This window comes from Spermophilus citellus, assembly GCF_964194105.1.
Source record: "Spermophilus citellus genome assembly, chromosome: 14".
Taxonomy (NCBI): Eukaryota; Metazoa; Chordata; class Mammalia; order Rodentia; family Sciuridae; genus Spermophilus; species Spermophilus citellus.
In genome coordinates this window covers 102,566,326-102,587,238 of record NC_138194.1, presented here as the reverse complement: position 1 = coordinate 102,587,238, position 20,913 = coordinate 102,566,326, and the positions used below count along the sequence as shown (strand labels likewise).

At 46.4% G+C, this 20,913-nt stretch overlaps 2 protein-coding genes across 19 annotated transcripts in view; one reads left to right on the top strand and one right to left on the bottom strand.

The window, feature by feature from the left end:
* The window catches only part of CHRAC1 (chromatin accessibility complex subunit 1), a 237,913-nt gene that overhangs the window by 55,344 nt on the left and 161,656 nt on the right, over positions 1-20,913 (bottom strand). The gene's annotated exons all lie outside the window — the stretch shown is intronic.
* PTK2 (protein tyrosine kinase 2) overlaps positions 1-20,913 on the top strand; it is a gene marked incomplete at its 3' end in the record, with an annotated part of 231,814 nt that overhangs the window by 171,168 nt on the left and 39,733 nt on the right. For all 18 annotated transcript variants that reach the window (XM_081266332.1, XM_081266331.1, XM_081266330.1 and 15 more), the window contains 6 exons: positions 3,038-3,122; positions 5,208-5,308; positions 6,811-6,926; positions 7,775-7,875; positions 10,521-10,610; positions 12,945-13,149. In XM_081266332.1, the coding sequence (XP_081122458.1) occupies positions 3,038-3,122; positions 5,208-5,308; positions 6,811-6,926; positions 7,775-7,875; positions 10,521-10,610; positions 12,945-13,149 (698 nt within the window). The remainder of the gene's footprint in view (positions 1-3,037; positions 3,123-5,207; positions 5,309-6,810; positions 6,927-7,774; positions 7,876-10,520; positions 10,611-12,944; positions 13,150-20,913) is intronic.

The following is a 20,913-nucleotide window of genomic DNA, read 5'->3' as shown; positions in this document are numbered from 1 at the left end:
CTTATCATAAACAGTTGATTCACACAGTCACGGGAGCCCATGAGTCCTGTGATCTGCACTCAGCAAGCCAGAGATATAAGACGGCCAGTGGTGTGGTCCAGTCAAGACCCAAAGGCTGAGAGAGTAGAGGGCAGTCCATATCTGAAAACAGGAAATGGACCAGTGTCCCAGCCTGGCAGCTACCAGGCAGCATCTCTTCCTCCTGGAGGGTCCATGTCACTGAGGGCAGTTCACTTTAGGTAGCTTGCTGACTTGCATGTTAGACTCACAGAAATGTATGGAATAATGTTGGACCAGATATCTGGACACTTTATGGCCCAGTCAAATGGCCACATGAGGTTCACCCTCATGGTTATAGCACAGCGTTTCCACCTCCAAAGGAAACAGGGAGTAGGTGGGCTCAGTGTTGAATCTGGGCCAAGAGGGAGGTGGAACTGGGTGCTACTCAGGCCAACCTGTACTTGAGTTCCTTACACAGATAAGTTTGTTTATATAGAGGTGAGCTGGGACCAAATCCCAGTGCCCTGGCACTGACAGGGCAAGAGGTCTGTCACAAGCTACAACCCCAGCCCAGTAGCTTGCTCTTGAGAGGAAGCTAGAAATCGGCAAGCTCCAGGTACTGGAAGAACTTAGAAGGGCTCTATCTATGAATCAGACCTTGGGACGAGTGAAAGCACCATGTTGGCTGGGGACTGTCTCAGAATGGGTATTGTGTTACCAAGCTGTTGCCACCACCTCCTGCATATCACAATTACAGATTATCTAATTTTCCCCTTTCACTGTTGGGGGGGGGGCAGTGTTTGGTTGTGGTTTTTTGTTTGTTTTGGGTACTGGATTTGAACCCCTAGGGAGTTTTTACTACTGAACTACATCCTGCCCAGCACTTTTTATCTTTTATTTTTGAATCAGGGTCTCACTAAATTGTTCAGGCCTTACCCTCCAGTGCCACTGGGATTACAGGCATGCACCACAAAACCTCTGCTTACCCTAATTCACTGTCAATGAAGTGCCCAAAGAACCTACCCCTGCTGGCAGCATGACCATGGACAGCCTCCATGCCTCCAGCCTCCATTGACTCACCTACAGGATCCCTGTCCTGGGTGCCATCTGTCACTTGCTTTAAGAGTTAGATAACATCCATCAACCCCAAAGAACCTTCTTATATAAAGCCAGGACATGCAAGAGCCATGGAGAAGCTAGACAGGGAGAAGAGAGGTGCAGGGAGTAAGGAGGACTCTGGACAGCATCACACCCACACCCACCCCCACCCCCACCCCCGGGTGTCTCTGGCTGATGCAGCTGCATTTCCCCAGTAGGCTCTGGAGGATTCCCAGAAAGGATGGAGACGTGATTCAGCATTGCCGAACCTTCACAAATACCCCAGCTCCTCTTTGGTCCCCTCCCCTATTCCCTTCCTCCCCTTTTCTGCCTCTTTAACAGAATGTGAGGCACTTTGCTAAAGTATCTGTGTGAAGTGAGGTAAACAGGTGTTCTGGCAAAGGAGCCTCAAGCCCAGCGTGAGATAAGCACACTCAGATGCTGTCCAGACTCTTGATTTGTTGCAAGTGGCAGGTCATTTCTAGTATCATGTTTCTTGCATTTCTTAAATTCTATCTTTTGAACTTGAAGAAAAGACAAATTTTTGGCTCCTAGGAAAACACATTTTTTTGTTTTTTTCCTACCCTGTGGTCACACTTTCCTGTTTCCTTTGCTATTTTCTCTTCTATCTAACTTCTCATTTTTTGTTAGTTTGTTTGTTTTTGTTTTGTTTTGTTTTTGTTACCAGGAATTGAGCCAAGAGTGCTTAACAGTGAACGACATTCCCAGCCCATTTTATGTTTTATTTAGAGACAGGACCTCGCTAAGTTGCTGAGGCTGGCCTTAAACTCGAATTCCTCCTGCCTCAGCCTTCCGAATCTCTGGGATTACAGGCATGCACTACTGGCCTGGCACTTGTTTGTAGAGCTTGGACCCGTGTCCCCCTGATGACTGTAGTCCCATGAACTGAGCTACTTCCAGATGCCTGTCTCCAGCCAGGCTTCCACCTGAACTCCATTGCACCTGGGTGCCTTGGTGTCTCACTGACATCTCAAGCTCATCACAGCCAAAGCTGAATTTTTGGTCTTCCCCTTCCATCTTGCTTATTTCTCTGGCCAAAAACAAGAGCTTCCCTCTGTGTTACTGCACCCACCCAGAGCCAGCTTTGTCCTGCCTTCAGAGTCCCTCCAGAGGCTCAGCCCTCTATGTTCCTCCATTGCAGCCACATTTACCCAAGCCACTATCATCTGTCCCCAACCCTTTGGCTTACTGTGACCTCCACGTATGGGATTCCTGTGCCTAAGTTTGCTTCCCAGCACCCATTCCTCAGCAGCTCAGCCAGAGTGCTCCTTCCTCTGCCCACACCCTGCCCTGGCTCCCCGTCTCACTCAGTGAAAACCACTGCTCCCTGTTGGCCTGGGAGGCCCCCTCTAATTGGGCCTCCGCTCAGGCCCAGCTCCAGCCTCACGCCCAAGTGGGTCTCTTGAGTTTGCTATGTGCACCCAGCCTCTGCCAGGCGTAACTTCCTGCCCTTCAAGGCTGGCACCTCGCTTCCTTCTGGTCTTCACTCTCCTCTCATCTGCCCCAGGAGCCTCCTCCTGCATAGCCACCACAACATCTCCATGTCCTCACTCCCCTCTGGCAAGTGACGCGCTGTTTCCTGTCAGTTCTTCCCTGGGAGGTAAACTGGACAAGAGCAGGCATCACTGCCTCTGCTGTCCACAGGCACCTCTTGCCTAGAGCAGCACCTGCTGCTGGAAGACACTCCAAACACGTTGAAGAGTGAATCGTCTTCAGCAGCTCATGTGTGTCCATTTAGCTCAGAGGATTCTGCACAGCATTTTTGTTTTAAGTATTTCTCTCATTCTTTAAGATCCTGTGATGCCAATTCTGTGTAGTCCAGATACATATAGTTGCAAAACAACAACTTTTCATGAATTTACCTGTTGATAAAGAACTTTCCTACATGTTATGTGATTCTGTGATCTCCCTAACACAGGAGAATCCAGCTTTGGCTGTCGCAATTAAAACATGTAAAAACTGTACTTCGGACAGCGTGAGAGAGAAATTCCTTCAAGAAGCCTGTAAGTGTCTAGAAATTTCTGTGTAACTTCATTTGACTTTCTATCTGTGAACTCTAAGAAGTAAGGAAAAACTTTTATGAGATAATTATGTTTACTATTTTGCTTTACAAATTAATATCTGGATTTAAAGAGGTATATATCTGCAGATTTTCCCCAGTAAACATGGTGTTTTACATGTCAGGGTAGAAGATACACTTTCCCTTTGTGCCTTGGTACAGGACACTCCTGTGCCCTCAGCCCTTTTTGGTTAATATTTTAGTAATTACATCAGAGGAGACACAAAAGTCTTTAATTATATGTGAAGATCGCACCAAAAGCGATAGTAAATACTAACAGTAAATTGAAAATAAGTGTAAATACATTTTGTACTTAAATGTTCATTTAAAGATGACAGAGTACTCACACAGTGACCTCAATCTGACAAGAGTAAATTTAATGATACACTTGGAATTTTGTACTGGGCCTTTGTATGTTAAACAAAATCAAAGCTGCCAGGTCTTATTCTTGAAATATGTGGAAAATTTGGTAGTAGCTGAAGGTGGGGGTATCCACCGGGGATTGAGTCATTGAGTGAAGGTGAGGCAACTTGACAAGAAACTCTAGGTATGTCAACAGGACCTGCGGTATCCATGGGCAGCTGGGACCCACCTCCAGGCATGCCTGGCTCTGGGCCTTGTGGCTCCACATTTATGCCAATCGGATGATGGCTTGAGAACGTCCTGAGACATGCTTGCCGGCTGGTCTGGAGTGCAGCCTCCTGGTTTTGCAGGGACTGTTCCTTGAACATGGTTGTATCATTTCCCTAACCAGAGACAGGAAAAAAGGAACAGAAAGCAATGGAGTCGATAGGGAACCAGCCAGATGTCACAGCTGGTTCAAGAGAATTCCCAAAACCCTGTGTCTATAGAGAGTAAGAATCTCTGAGGTGATTTTTTTTTAAATACATGCAGATTTAATTTTACTTCCCCACAGAACTGAGTTGCATTTTTATGGACAAGAATTTTGTACATTCTTACCAGTTCCTACAACTTAGGAATTGTAAAATACATGAAGGAACTGCATAAAATACTCACTAGTATATGGGGGTCCATTCCTGACAACATTCAGACACCAGTTGTTTCATAACATATTGGTAATGTTAAAGGAAAATCACTGCTGCGATTATCATCATGTCTTTACTTAGCCTCACAATATCTTGGACTTTATTTATTTATTTTTATTTTAATAGTCTGTGAAATCCAAGTGTTTTAATTGCCACTGGACTAGGTCACCTTGAAGTTACTTTGAGTTGTTTTGCAATCGTGTAGTTCTGTGCAGATCATCTGTCTTGCTAATCCTAGCACACAGTGCAAGTGACTTTTAGAAATTATGAACGAGCACTTGCCCATGATTTGGTTTGCCTTTGTGTGTGTGTAGGCTCTGGTGGTCATCTTGGCCCAGGCAGGTGGACAGACCTTAGGGGCTGCAGTAGAGCAGCACAGGACCAGAACTAGGGCAGGTTAGTTGACCCGAAGGCCCTCACAGCTGTCTGTCCAGGACATGCCTTCCTTAGACCCATGAGAGCAGCTAGTCACATGCAAAGGTCAGACCACAATGCTGGATGCAGCAACCCCTGTGTGCCAACTAGAAATCCCTGTGACATCCCCACAGATTTGGCTTCAGGCCTTGCAAGGCTTCAGGCCTTGTCTCCACACAGACACTCGCTGCAGTGGCTTCCCAGTCCCTGTTGCTCTCCTCCCAGTGTACCAGTCAGGTTGCTTTTACCAGGAGCATGTTGCCCAACTAAGTGAAGTGCACGTTCCCACTTTATCAGATGTCCAGAGAAAAACCTGGGAAGTAAGCCTATGTCAGTTTTGTCCTAGAGGAAAAGAATGGGTTTTCTTGGCCATTTATCCATTTTTGTTCTCCCATGGCACAAATTTGCCCAGAAGCACATGCCAGTGCACGCCCACTCAGAAGCAGGAGCACCCTGTGACACTGAGCTCTGAGTTCCCACACCGTTAGTATTTGCCTTCATTGGACTAGTCTTCAAGAAAAGTTAAAGTTTTCAAAAGAATAACTGTAGACAACAACTTTTTTCCTTAGTAACAATGCGTCAGTTTGACCATCCTCACATTGTGAAGTTGATTGGCGTCATCACAGAGAACCCTGTGTGGATAATCATGGAGCTGTGCACACTGGGAGAGGTATGGTGAGCTCTGTGCCTGCCTGGGCTGGCTGCTCAGTAGTCTGCTGCTTCACAGTCAGCCAGCAATTTGGGCATGACATCCTTTGCTTCTGAAAAGGGGAGTCGAGAGATTACATCCTAGATTTTCAGGAGAATTCTCATACAGGATCAGGCGTGGTTTCCATCCAGAGAATGTTAGTGTGGGTATCTTCATCACTGAGCCAGGCACAATGGCACACGCCATAGTCCCAGCTGCTCAGGACGCTGAGGTGGGCCAATCTCTTGAGTCCAAGAGTTACAGGTCAGCCTGGGAAATATAGGGAGATTTTGTCTCAAGAAAAAAAGAAACTTTGTCACTAAATTCCCAGATAATCCTGGCAGCTGTTGCATCCAGATATTTTATCAGAACTGGTAACAACACACAACCAAAGGGTTCTTTTTCTCTCTGTTGCCATTGTCTGAAGAACTAGCCCAATGATTTGAGGATGGAAGAAACATTGTTAATAGAGTTTGGGTAAATTAATGCTGAATTTAGGTAAATCCAAAGTGTCAAGAGAATTCACTTTGAGTTGAGAATTCACAAAGTGTTGAGAATTCACTTTGCAGTGTCTTTTAGACCAGCTGCCATTAGTCACAGTTTCTTTGAAAAATGTGAGTAACAAAAGTGTCAGCAGCCCTCTTTGACGTTCTCCAGGTTACTGAAACCTTAGTCAGAGCACCTGGAAACTTGCTGGAAACACAAGCTCTCAAGCCCCACCCCAGCTGCTGAGTCTGGCCAGGCTGGAGCACTGTTTCTGTCAGCTCAGCCCACCTTCTTCCTCTGCCTATGCTTCCAAGACAAATGGAGTGTTTGTGTAGATTCCGCCCCCCCCCCCCCCGGTTTTTTTCTGCTTTGGCTTTTGGAGAGTTGGTTCATTTTTCTGACTTAAGAGCCTCTTGCTAAATATTTGTCTTTTATTTGCCAATTTTCTAGAGTATTAATAAAGCCGTGTGCCTTTCTTTCCCATGTTAGTATGTAGCTGAATTACTGTGTCAGTCTAGTCTTGAGACCAGTGAGCCCCTGGGATGAGCACCCAACACCTGACCACTGCACCCTTACCATCCCGTCCTCCTCACTGCGTGGCACACCCGCCTGGGCCACACTGAGTTTTGCAGTGGCGGTGAATAAGCTGCGTTTGTGTGTTAGGTTCATTTGAACAGTAGCTAGATCTTTGGGGTCCCTGTTGTTATTAGCAGTTCTTTATTTTGTGATTCTATTATTGTTTTGAAGCTTGTCTTCTATAATTTTTTTGGAATTCATATATAGGCATAAAGATTCTAATTTTACAATAGGATTGAAATAATGATTAAGTACAATTTCTGAGTTAAAATGTTTCATTCATTACTTTTTTTGTATAAGGGGAAAAGTGAAGCCATTTCATAGTATTCATATGTGTTTGGAACGTTGGTGCAATGCTGTTGAGTGTAGCTTTTATGCTGTTGAGTTTTATTCTCTTTTTTATCTTGCTGTTGTTCCCAAAGCTGAGGTCATTTTTGCAAGTAAGGAAATACAGCTTGGATCTGGCATCTCTGATCCTATATGCCTATCAGCTCAGTACCGCACTGGCGTATCTGGAGAGCAAAAGATTTGTACACAGGTGAGACACAATCCTGAAGCTACCAAGTGCCTTGAGTGGGTGGAACTGCAGGCCAAGTATGGGGAGGAGCTATGCTCCAAGTGCCCCAGAACCTTTCATACCTCTCAGATCTGTTGCATAGCCTGTCGGGTTGTGTCCTACAGAGGGAAGTCCTGGCTTGGAACACATGGTGAAAGGCTTTTCTTGGATGCTTTCAGGACATTTATTCCTTCCACACATATAGTCAAGAATGTGTACTTGACACGAAGCAGGGGATATGTGGAAAGAGTCCCCGAAATAATTAACTCCAGGACACCACAGCGTTACCCGTGACATCTGTTGCCCTTCTCTGGAATTTCTGTTTATAATCTGTGGCTCCAGTTTGATGACCAGTGAAAGTCCTTAAGAACTATCTGCCAAGGGTCACGCCAGTTACTGTGTTATTGTCCAGCTTTGAAACAAGCTGTATCCACAAAAGCACTCAAAAGTCTTGTGCTCAGAAGATGACTTTTACTTGATTTAACAAGATCTCTTTAGTACTGGTGAAGTTACAGACCCCCATTTGAGCATGTCTGTCAGTTATTGCAGATAATGATAGAATTTTATGAAAAGTTAATAAGCATTTTCATCATTTGAGAATGTTTTTCCATTATTTAAGATAGCTATCAGCATATTCATGAGTAAATATCTACTAAAAGGAATACATGTGAAGTAAAATCATGTTCTTTAGCTTATAACAAATCTATTTGCATTGTCTATAAGCTGTCTTTCACAGTGTACCTGTGAAAATATGTTTATATAGTATAGATGAGTTTATAGGTTTGTTTTCATTGTGTTAAAATTTATTGTCCCAAATTCTTCCTTGTCAGGGACATTGCTGCTCGAAATGTCCTGGTATCCTCAAATGATTGTGTAAAATTAGGAGACTTCGGATTATCTCGGTACATGGAAGACAGTACTTACTACAAAGGTAAGAAACTAAAGCAATAACTAAAAATAAGCTGCAAATCTTTAATGTATTTATATTTCTTTAAAAAGGTATTTTCCAGGGGCTAGGGTTGTGGCTCAGTGATAGAGCGCTTGCCTAGCACCTGTGAGGCACTAAGTTCGGTTCTCAGCACCACATATAAATAAATAAAATAAAGATCCATTGACAACTAAACAATATTTTTAAAATAAATAAATAAGAAGGTATTTTCCAGTGTGCTTTCCTTGGGTGTCAGATGGATTTGGTGGAGGAAGGAAGGATGACCCTGTCCACAAACGGTGCTAGAGGAGAAGGATGTCCAGAGTGATCCAAAATGGATCATGAGCTTATAAAACATAAAACCATAGAACCTTTAGAAGAAAAATATAAATCTAGAGAATACTTTAACTTGATACCAAAAGGAAGAAAAATTGATAAATTGGATCACATTAGAATTTGTAATTTTTGTTCTGCCGAAGACTAGTAAGACAATGAAAAGTCAAAGTACAGGGTAGGAGAAAGTATTTACCAAACACACAGGAGGAACTTCCTTAGCAGGAAGATAGATGAAGAAGGTACTTGGGAGATGAACAAAAGAAAGGAAGACCTTCAGTGAAGAGAACATAGGGTGGCAAATGAGCCTTGACCTTGTTCAGTATCTTTAACCATCAGGGAAATGCAGATTAAGACCAGAGGGAGAGAACACTGCACATCGTCAGAATCATTACAACAAATACTGCCCATACCTGGTGGTAGCGATTCAGAGAAGCTCAGCCACTAATAAGGTCCTCAGGGGGATGTAGAACATTAGAGCCACGCAGGAGCGTGTGCAGGCCTTCAGTGAATAAAACTGTGACCATCATTCAGCACTGTGGTTGGACTCCTGGGCACTGATCCCAGAGAAGTGAAGACTTAGCACATGCACTCTTGTTACTGCATTTTTATTTGTATTGGCCCAAAATTTCAATCTAGTTGGCTCAGTGGTGGAGTGCTTGGCTAGCATGCGAGGCCCGGGTTCTTTGGCAGCAGACAGATAGCCTTCCTGACTACTCTCTTCCACACCCTTTCTGTGTTCTGTGCCTGTGACTACTATCCTGTGATCTTTTGATATGTGAGGAAAAAAGTTTGTTTTTGTTATTTAGTCATTTAACTTTTTTCAAAAAGTCAGTTTTCAAATTTTGAACTATATCTCATATTTAGCTCAAATATTAACTAGTCCAAGTCCTAGAATTCCAATAAAGAGCTAAGTTCTAAATTCATACAAATACCAAAATTTCACATCCTTTAACAGCATTTAAAATGGGCAGTTGGGGGCTGGGGTTGTGGCTCAGTGGTAGAGAACTTGCCTGGCACATGTGAGGCACTGGGTTCAATCCTCAGCACCACATGAAAAATAAATTGATTAATTAAACAAAGGTATTGTGTCAATCTACAATTTCAAAACTACTTTAAAAAATAAAAATGAGCAGTTGGTAATTCATGCAGATATCACCTCAGAATGATCGATGAGTGTAAATTTTTTTGGATAATGGAAAAAGAACCCCTAAGTATTAAGACTTCTTCAAACTACTCCTTTTTCTTAGGGTTCTAAGGGTCCAAAGGGCCCTGCGTAGGCCCTTGGTGTCTGTGCCTGTTCCTGGTCACCATCCACCCTCCCACTCCTCCCAACCCTGGTCTGTCTCTGCTCACTCCATGCCATATTTGAGGTACCTGTTCCCACCTTGTAGCCTGTCTCCTTTGGCTCCTCTGAAGCCCAGCAGCTGAAGGATGGTCCTGGATGGTGTACCTTGGCTGCAGGAGGGAAGCTTCCTGGCCTCTCCCGGGGTTCATCTGGGCTGTCCTGAAGAAGTCGCCTTTAGCTCCACGCCCCTCACTCTTCACATGCAAATAGAGGATAGAGTCCATATTTGTGTATTTACTTATTTGCTACAATTTGTAACCCATAAGACTTGTACGCAAGGTGCTTTTGTAGTCATTCAAAGACATGCATGGGGCAGCAAACATTTCAAGTCTCCCCAGTAGGCACATTGGCATTCTCCCTCCTATCTAGCCAGCAGTCTGGGTCCATAGGGCGCTCTGCAGAACCGAGCCACCTGTTAGTGGGGCAGCCTCCAGAAGGTCTCCTGACAAGTAGTCTTAGGGCTTCAGGTTGTGATCTTTGTGAGACATCACATATGTGTGGAGCATTGGCCCCATATTCATGGCCACGAGAGTCAAGTGTGCGGTACGCACAGGTGGGTATGTCCTGGTGAGCATCGAAGCCCTGCCACTCACTCTCCTCCCTGCCCCTGCCTCACCACAGAGGGAGGGACCCCAGGGTCTATGTCCCCACCCTAGTCTAACTACTCAGGGCATCGAGGAAGCAGAACATTGCTCTCTAAAGAGTCAGGTGGAATATTTGAAGCTTTATTTTTTATTACTTTTTTTTAATATTTATTTTTTAGGTGTAGATGGACACAACACAATGCCTTTATTTTTATGTGGTGCTGAGGATCAAATCCAGATCCCGCCCATGCTAGGCAAGCACTCTACCTCTGAGCCACAATCCCAGCCTCATGCAGCTTTATATTTGATAGTGCAAATCTCAGCTCTGCTAGGTTCTCAAGCAGATTGCAGGGAAAATTTATTTTCTAAAATTAATCTTCTAGCTTCCAAAGGAAAATTGCCTATTAAATGGATGGCTCCAGAGTCAATCAATTTTCGACGTTTTACCTCAGCTAGTGACGTGTGGATGTTTGGTGAGTATTTCTCGGAGTTTTGTGTATTTTTAATAATTGTGTCTCATGTGCTTGGCAAAACAGGCCTTGCACTGTCTCTCCCGAGCGTGGGTTGCCTGGCCTTCTGAGCCTGAGCATCTCCCTGGCCACACAGGTCGTGGGGCTGTGGTTGAGGAGCATGTGCGGCTCACAGCTCTTGGGCACACCTTGTGGCGCTCTGCCTTCTGTGGCACGTCCCATTGCTATTCTGTGCTCCTCCTGCTGCTGTCTCTTCTGTCTGGGGAGCAGCTTTGTCTGTCTCCTTCCTTCCTTCTCTCCCCTCGGCCATCTCATGATTCTCTGTGACAGACTCAACACTCAGGTGTCCTCGGCCCTTCGGTGGCCCTGCTTCCTGAGGTCCATGCTGTCCTTGGTGTCCTTCCTCTGGGGCCTGCTGGCCTCAGCTGCTGCTTCCCTGTCTGGCCCACCCCTCCCGTCCTCTTCAGTGGTCGTCCTTCTCTGTGGATTGTCGCAGTGCCTCCCAGCTGGTGTAAATGTGGGCTTATTCACCTGCACTGTGTGGCTGGACAGCTCATCCTGACTGTGGCGTGACTTGCCCTTCCTCCCATGGGTGGCACTGCCTCCTGACTGTCCTGCGTCATTCCGCTTCCTGGCATCCCTTGTCTTTCACCCTCACGTGTTGACCTGATGGCAGTCCTATGTGTGAGTGTCCCGTGAGATCAGGAGCAGCTCAGAGTGCTGGCTGAGTTCATGCAGCTTCTCCTGGTTCCATGCTGTTGATTTTCAGCAACCATTTGGTGCCCTGATTGGTATTTAGGAGCCCACAGGTAGAAAAAGGAAGAGAAGCTGTGTAACCCAGACTGCAGGATCCCCCTAGGAAGGTCATGCCCCAGATCCTGCAGCACCTATGGTCACATCTTGCCCTTTCCAGGGCGGGCGGGGCCCATTGTGTCACCTGGGGGCATCTTTGTGCTGTTTTGGGCTGGCCTGCTCACAGGCATCATGTTTGTTCACATTATTGTTTTTGTGTCCAAGTGAGTTTGAAAGGGCTCTTCTGGTAGGAATAAAATAATAACCCCAAGTGGGAAAAAGGGTTGCATCATAATCACTCTGGCAGTATTTCTCCCTTTTTGTCACATAATTAATGGCATCTCATATTTGATTTAATAAAATAGTATTTAGAGAAAGGTAAGGGCATATGAGAATTAAGGATGATATGTGATTTTCAAAGAAAGGATGTAAGTTCTCAAGAAATAGTGACTCTTAATTTTATTACTGATAATGGGATTATAATTTGTACTAAAAGAGTGGCACCAAGACATCATTTTTTTTGTTAAGAGAGTCTGGAATTATCAGTAGTTGCCGATGTGTGGCTCAGTTTGAGAATCCAGCTCACGCCAGCGTGGGAGTTTCCTTCTCTGCATCCCAAGTCCTCTGCATGGGGCATTGGTCCTACCGTGTGCATTCCAAGGTAGAGTCAGACCTGAGACAGCAGCCTCGTCCTGGGGACAGGAGGGTCTCCTAGAACTGCTTCAGGAACAAGCTGAAAGGAGGTGGTCCGACAGCAAAAGGGCTGATGCCAGGGAAGGTGTGCTGTGGCCTGCCAAGGCACCGGCCTCCCAGGCGGCCAGAGTGCAGGTGGCCATCGTGTGGTGCTATAGAAGGTGCCTTTGGTCACGTCTCAGTGCCATCCTCAGTGTTGAGCTGTCCTGTTTGTTGATTTGAAAGATGGGTCTATAGGATCACTGAGCCGATAACAGAAAGTCTGGCCTCCTGGGGCAGAGTGCAGTCATTGCTAAGGTGTGGCCTGGTCTGGGTGAGATGGCTACGGCCACGGGAGTCCTCAACCAGGCCAAGGGAAGGGAGTGGTGGGCTGGAGGGTCGCCCAGACAGCAAAGCCATCGTGCGCCTTAGAGGGAAAGCTGAGTTCTCTGAAAGCTGCAGACTTGTGCTTGAGGAGTTTCTTTTCAGGCTTCAAGGCAGCAGCTGCAGTTGTAATGAGGCTGGGCTGAAGTTGGGTGGGGATGTGCAGGTAGCCTCTCTTCTGGAGCCATGGAGTGTGCCTGAGCTGGTGGGTCACTTTCAAGTGCAGCATTTTCAGAGAAATAGACCTCTGAGGAAAACAAGGGGATTTTATGGCTTTTTCTTTGTAATAATTCAGCACTCCATTACTCACACCCCGTCAAGTGGTTATTACTGATCTCACTATATGTTGGAGGTAATGAATACTGCTCTGCTTGTTGTGTTGCCTGGATCTCACAGCTGGCTCCATGGTGCCCGCTGCAAAGCCACTCCCAGACATGGGGTTGCCCTTCCTGCCGAGCTCACTGCGCTGTTTTCGTTCCCACTTCACAGGTGTATGTATGTGGGAGATTCTGATGCATGGTGTGAAGCCTTTTCAAGGAGTGAAGAACAATGATGTGATCGGTCGAATTGAAAATGGGGAAAGATTACCAATGCCTCCAAATTGTCCTCCTACCCTCTACAGCCTTATGACGAAATGCTGGGCCTATGACCCCAGCAGGCGGCCCAGGTTTACTGAACTTAAAGCGCAGCTCAGGTAGGAGTGGGGCTGAGAGGGCTTGGGCGGGGGCAGACCTTGCTGCTTCTCCTCCTTTGCAGTCATAGCATTCTAAGGTCATTTTATCAGGACATCTGAGGCTGGGCTGTTTCTTCTGCAAATTCAGTTAGTTTAAAATTTATTTGGCATTTCTTTGTACCTTGCTAGAGCCTTTAATGAATAATATCTTCAAATTTTAATGAAGTTCCAGCTGTGGTCAGATCTCTCCCCAAGCTCCTGACTTGGCCTGGCTTAGGTGGCCCATGGTCGCTGCGGCCCTGCTGTCACTGCAGCCTCCTCCACTCGGCCCCTTTGCCTCCCTGTACTAGTGCAGGGAGCTCACTGCCTGCTCCCCCACCTTGCCAACAGCAGACTCCTACTCAGAATCCAGGATTCTTCCCCATGCAGCCCTGTCCCCCAGAGAGGTAGCCTCTCTTCTGCCACCACTGCTGGTTCAGGTGCCTTTTTGTGGTTCCCACTTTGTGGCAGGCACTGTTAGGCCCAAGGCCTCCAGTAGCTTCCAGACCCCTGGCAGTCACACAGGGACTAGGTGTGTACTGAATCCCTCAGAGAAGCATCTGCATGGTCTACCTGCCATCTGCCCTGGGGAGGTCCTTGTTTTCATGTTTGTGTCCTCGGCTTTAGTTAGAGCTACTGATAAGCATCACCATATCTCACTCAATTCTTCAGCCAATACAGACTGTAGGACCAGGCACTATGAATGAATGTTTGTTGAACTGAATCAAATTAGAATCTGCATCGGGGCCAAATATTTTGATAGGGACAGAATTTTTTTTTTAATTCCAAATATCGGGGTTCATGGCACCCTGCAACTTCATCTGGCTCTTGCTTTTTGGTGGTGCCCAAGCACTCCTGAAGCTTCATCAACCTTCAGACGGCTCAGCCACTGGAAGAAAGATCCTTGCAGGAGAGTGCTTTGGGAGGGTCAGCCCTGTTGGAAGGAGTGTGAAGCTTCTTTCTGTCCTCAGGTGTTTGCTGGATGCTTGTGTTCTGAGCAAGGTTCTGTGGGTTCATGGTGACCAGACAGTCCTTGCTCAATAGAGCCTCATCCTGAGGGAAGAGCGCAGTCAGGCCAGCCTCACTTGCTGTCTCCACTTTTTGCCCATGGGGCCACCAGCACCCTCATCTCTTCAGTCCTCTTCAAGTAGACACTCTTCAGTCTTAATCAGTTCTCATACTCATTATGTCCTCCGTGCTACTGTAGCTGGGTTTTGAATATGCTTTATTTCATGTTTTGCTTAGATTTTGTTTGTTCCTCCTTGATCTTCCCCCAGAACTTCACAGAGCCTGTCCTTGAAATTTACCCTTCTAGTATGGGTTCCATCACCCCACCTGCCTGGTGTCTCCCTACTGACTGACATGCTGACCACATCCTTCCCAGGGGCGTTGATCAGGTCTCTGTTCTCAACTGCCCTTGTGCCCTCAGTACTCCTGCAGATTCCGTGTGCCCTTGATCTGGCCATTCGTGGACTGGGCCTCTCCACTTTTTAGCTTTGGCTTTGCCCTTTTCTCATAAGTTCCAACCTACATTTTAAATTGCCAGCTGGGCATTGTGTTACCCAAGAAGGAAATCTATTGCCTTACCCTCTGAGCCAGCTCTTCTGCACTCCTCTCCTGTCTGGTTGGCACAGCTGGCTTGGTTTTCCTGAAGCAACACCATGGAAAGGGACCTCCCCTGATCAGAATGACCCCTAGTGGGTCACTGGCACCCACCTCCCATGTCCAAATAGAGGCCTGCAGGCCACACTCAAGCCAACTTCCAGGATGGCCAGACGGCATCCCAATATCTTCCAAATAGTCTGGCAGATGCCCCCTCCTGGCCTGGTGTACCCACCTGCACCCCCCCCCCCACCGACGCCCCGCCTGCCTGGCCCTCCCTGTCTCACGCTGGCTCTTCTGGGCCTCTCAGCCACGCAGCCTGCACCCTGGGTCTCCGGAGCCCTGTGTCCCTGTACTTGTTGTGCTACCACAGAGGGCTGCATCCCAGTTCAGCTCTGTTCCACAAGGGCTGCCGAGCCTGGCACTGGTCACTGGGCCAGATGACCGGAGCACTTTTCCTGCCCTCGAGGAGCTCACAGTCTAGTATGTCTCCTCCCTACTAGACTGAGGCTCCTTGAGGACAGGGATCGTCACACTCGCCTCGGTTTGCCTGCACCTCCCGCCAGGAGCACTGGCTGGCCTGTGCACACTGAGCACAGGTGACTGAGCCTTCATGTGTCCCAGGGCGCTCTGCTTTCAGCAGAGATGGAGTTGAAGTTGGCATTTTGAATATTTGTAATATGGCTACCAAATAGCTGATGAAATTAAACTTTTTTATATAATTGCTTGCTTGGGCATTTACATAATTAAATAGCTGCTATTGTGAAGTTTTATTTAAGGGTTTTTATTACAGTCAGAGTTTTCACAAAGAAACAGCAATTGCCTGGTGGTCCTCAGTCAAGTGTGTTTCCCGCCCTGTGCGCTCACTGCACTGTGGCCTCCACTCGTCCTGACTGGACTGTGTGTGTGTGTGTGTGTGTGTGTGTGTGTGTGTGTGTGTGTGTGTTCTGACTGCATGAGTTGAAGAGAGGGACTTCCAGGACCAAGCTTATTAGGTAACGTCTTAGGAAAACCACTCAGTGAGACTTTACTGAGTCAGTCAGTCTCTGTGTCCCTCGAACCTGTCCTCATGACCTCTTTCCATGTTCGTAGGAGTGAATTCATGGAGGAGAAGGAGATCAACCTGCAGGTGGCTCGTTATCAAGTGTAAAAAAGCCCCACAATAGGAGTATTTTAAGTGTACCACAGTAAGAATTTCTCATCATACGTATTCTAGCATTTTTGTGTTTTGTAGTTGACAGATTGTTAAAGGTGTACTAGAGCTTTTCTGATGGAAAATCATTTGGTCCCCACTTGAGTTCCGTTAATTCTTGGTCAGATTCCGCATGCAAGGAGACCACAAGAAAGAACTTCGGGAGCTTCTGTTCAAAACCAAGACTTCTGAGCAGTGCGCTCCCTGACAAAGGCATCTGTGCCTCTGTAAAAAGGATCAACATGTTTCATCTCAGTTTAGGGAAAGTTTTAAGTTCATGTTAAATTTCTTAAATCCTCTTTAGATTAATATGAATGAACAAAATTATTAATTTAATTAACAAATTAATTGTGCCATAATTTTTATCTCTTCCTTACCTTCTTACTGCAGTATAAAAACACCAACGCTGAGGAGATTGCTGAGTGAACAGCTAGCTCAGTGGACTCTCTCAAGTCACACACACTGTAACCAGTGGGAACCAAGAAGGCCACAGCCTGGAAATGCACCCAGATTGCCCTCCCTAGTCGATGTCCACCCTCCCAGGGTAGCCTTTGGGTTGAAGGTCTCAGCTGTCACCCTTCTTCTTTGTGATTTAATTTGCTCAGCATTTAGCTGGTGAGGTTGTCCCTGTCACTCGGGTAGCTGTACTTCATTGTCATGGCTGTGTGGCCCCATTTGTGCCCACACCAGAGTTGATTTCTCCATTCCACAGTGGTGGATATTTGGATGCTTACTAGTTTGGGGCTTGAGAATATTGCTCCAGCCAAGCAGGAGCCACACCTGTAGTCCCAGGGATTCAGGAGGCAGGAGGATCACAAGTTGGAGGCCAGCCTGGGTGACTTATCAAGAACCTGTCTCAAAATAAAATAAAAAGAACTGGAGATGTAGCTAGAAAGAGCACCCCTGGGTTCGTCCCCAGTACTGGAAAAAAAGAATACTGTTCTAAGAGTGCAGCAGCAAGATCTTGTGAGCATACATGTGGGTGGGCATCGAGGTCAGGCATGTATCCATGCACCTGAGGCTGTGTGAGCGTTCTGTTTCTAAGTGGACAGACGTGTACCTAGGAGAGAGCATGTCTTCCACTTGCTCCAACAATAGTTGTTTTCAGTTTTGTTTTATGCTTTTAAACCTTTGGAAATTATTACTTATTTCTAAGCAAGCCATTTTCACACAGAAAGAGAAGGTTAAAGGATACTCGTGGCATGTCAAGGTATTCACCTGAAGGTCTGTGTTATAAGGACACTCGGCTTGCAAGCATAGCCTTGGAAGACAGTCACATTCTGAGCCAGTCTCCCTCACTGAGCTCTTTAGGAAGCGCTCACTGAGTTGATAGCAAGTCTCCTCTGCATTACTAGTCACTGCATTAGAAAGGAGCGGTCACTGAGCCCTTTGTGTGGCCAGGCACTGCACCTTGAGCTTTCACCGCAGCCCCTGGGGATATAGGCGGCACCCTCACCTTCACTTTGCAGATGAGGAGGTTGAGACCATGTGGCAAGGCGCTGAACCTGGGGCATAGAACTGTGACCCAGCAGATGTACCCAGTCCACAGCTCAAGCTGTCCTGCCCACAGCCTCAGTTAGATGTCTAGAATTCCCTGAAAACATTGCCATAGTTGGTGCTGTGGCACATACCTGTAATCCCACTGACTTGGGAGGCCGAGTTAGGAGATCACAAGTTCAAAGCCAGCCTAGTGAGACCTTGTCTCAGAATAAGACATAAAATGGGCTGGGCATGTGACTCAGTGATGAAGTGCCCCTGGGTTAAATTCTTAGTATCAATAAATTTCTTTAAAAAGAGAAAACATTGCCATATGATTTAGACTGATCAGCAACTTAATAAATGAGTGAAAAAAGAAACACAAGAAAGAGAAATCCAGAATTCCTATAGCTGGGCTTTCTACATTGTTTGAGTATCAAAAGGTGCTATTTGTGTACAAAGAATTGAAATGCATTCTGCATAACTAAGTAGAACAAATTTTTAAAAGGGGTGTGTGTGTGTGTGTGTGTGTGTGTGTGTGTGTGTGTGTGTATGTGTGTTTTAATAAATAAATAAATAAGGTGCAACAGCAGCACCAAGGTCTCTACCCCAGGTCTTTATGGGTGACAGTTTCCCAGTGTGCCTTTTGTCTCACTGCCTGTTTTGCTGGCTCGTCCTTAGTGTGCTCCCACAGGGAGCAGCTGGGGAGTCAGGCCTCTCTGTGGGGGTCATCCTGAGTCTGCTGTAAACTCAGGCAGTGTATGGACTCTGCTCTGGCTTGAGGCTGCTGAGAGCTTGCTTTTGGGGGTTTAGGTTTTGGGGTTTTGACATGTATGCATGCATGTATAATTTTGGTCTTAGGTTTTTGGTAATTGTTTTAACTCTGTATTATTTTTGGTGCTTAATTTTGTTATACAGCACTGTGACAGATGATTTGGTCAGGAATAAAGTTTAGTTCAGTACCTACAGACACAATTTTTTTTTCATATTGTGTGTCAGTAGCATACTCAAGTGAATTACAAGGCACCTCAGGAACAAAAACTTTCAGTTGGTTTGTGAAACTTCCAGTTCAAGCTAGCAACACCTTTAAAGTAAACGTGTATGGGGAATTTTTCAAAGAGTGTTTAAAAGGTTCTGTAACCCTGGGCAAGTTGCTTAGTCTCCCTATAAGAGGAGGATCATAAATATTGTCCATGTGATGATTTTCATGATTTAGTGAAATAGTTCATCCAAATGCTTGTAGGCCCAAGGTAGGCGCATACTCCGTTAGCCTGCCTAGTGGCAGGTACCATAACAAAGCTTTTCTGAAGATCCACAGTTATTGATTAGTTAAATGTCTTTAGAATAGTCTGGTTTCTTGGATTTGAACTTAAGATAAGCAACAGAAGAACCATGCAAGATCATGAGCTTTGGCACCAGACTTGAGCTTGAGCCCTGGCCCCACCACCGAGTCTCCCTGGACAACAGCAGCAGCTCCTTTGCAGGGTCTGGTTGTATAAGTGAAGGAGTGTGGACAGCCCCCTTGAGTACGGGGAGCCATTCCTGCTGTGCAGACTTGACGATTCCAAGCGCTATTGACACTTGGCAGGTCTTCCAGAGCATGAGTCTGCACACAACTCTTCCACAGGAGTCGCAGCTCTTGGTGACTCTCCACTCGTCCTCCAGCAAGACTCTCACATTAGAAGCTCAGAGTTGGACTGATGACACAGGATTGCTTGTGCTGCTTCTCTGCATATCTTTTGAAGTACCTCTGTATTTGCTTCCAGAATTCCTTTCAGAGGGGGCATCTGACTGCCTTCTGGTCATCACATCGTGTGTTCCTTTTCCTCCCTCTCCGGGGCCTGGATGTTACCTAAAGGGCAGTCCACATTCTGGTTATACCTGTATTTCTTAAGATGCTCACAGCACCTCAGCCTTCAGAGTAATAAAAAGTAATGAATGAATCTGAATTTAATAGGAATTTAATGTAAACTTAAAATGGTTTCCACTAAAACTTTTTGTCTTAACCATTTCCTGTCTAATTTGTTCTTTACTGTCAGTGCTTCTCACCAGCCTTAGACGGGGCTTTTCAGGTGCAGCATTTGCGGCTGCATATCTGTGGCAGAGACCCCTGTCCTCAGTGCCCATGGTGAAGTCCTCAAGATGCTCCTAGCCACCATGATTTCTTCCATCTGTTCTGTTTCTATTTTCTTCCTCCTCATAGTTTTTCTGAATTGCCATGAATTTTGTCTATAAGCTTAGTGTCCCTAGAAATATTAAGGAGGAGTTAGAAGGCATGAATGTCCTTCTCTGCCTCTCTGGAAATAAGTGCCTGGGGCCCCAAGTGGTTACCTTCTCTGCTCCTGCTTACAAAGGAGACAGGGGAGGAGACTGGAGGGGGAGAGTGCGCAAATATAGGGCCATTGGCTCCATGTCAGTAGCCAGAAGACAGGGAGAAGCCCAGGGCCTCTGTAGTCAGTGTCTTTGCTTTTAGCCAAGTGGCTTTGGCCTTCAATGATACTGGCCCATCCTCTGCCCCACTCCCTCATGCACGTTTGCAGCAGTATGTTTGCCTTGGGCTTCCTGTGCTGCCCTGGGGATTTTGACATCCTTCTGTGACCTTTCACTGTCTAGATGGAAATATAGAACCTGCATTTACCACACCTCAGCCTACTGTGCTCTGGAGGCCAGGTGTGTACCACATTCACACACGCTATTAACCCTGCAAAATAAGACTGCAGTTTTTGTCTTGAGCACGTTTTAAAGGGTCCTCTGCATTTATCAGGCAGCTAACTTGGCTGATCTTGGGTTGCAGATCCTACCTGAGTTAGGCAGCCAGTCACATCTCTGCCCACTCTTTTCTTTAGCCTGGCTGGGCTGCTTGGAGTCTGCCCTGTGTGTCAGCTGGAGGTTTGGACAGAACTCGTACTTCAGAACCAAGGCACTCCCTCTCTGGCCTCTTCTTTTTTGGATTTTCCCTTTGTTTCCGTCAGCCATGGTTGCTCCAGATTCGTTCTCTGGTTCATCAAGCCAGTAGAACTAGGGTCTGCCTGCTGGCTAAGGACTGTTAAAAAGTAGGAACCCGGGCTGGGGTGCAGCTTGGTCAGAGTGCTGGCCCACTTGTTGAGGGCACTCCTTCTCTGACCAGTGCCCTCCAGGATCCTGCAGCTATTGGCTGCTCCCCTGAGCCGTCATGGAGTTGTTTCTTATATTCATCGTTTATAGTTCCAGTCCACACGAAGAGCTATCAAACATGCCAGAAATAGAAAGAGTTCACCATTGTGTAGTAAGATTTTAGAAGAAACTGCTTTTTAAAACATAATTTCAAGATGGCCAACTCACCAAACATAGAGCAGTGCTCACGTCCTGCATGCTGAAATACGTCTTAGGTGAAGAGAGAAGTGTGATCTCAGTGTTGATGAGGGTGATGTCCAGGGGAGGCGCAGCTGGGACACACGGTGGCAGTTAGTTCCTAGCTCAGCCCACCCAGCTGAGCC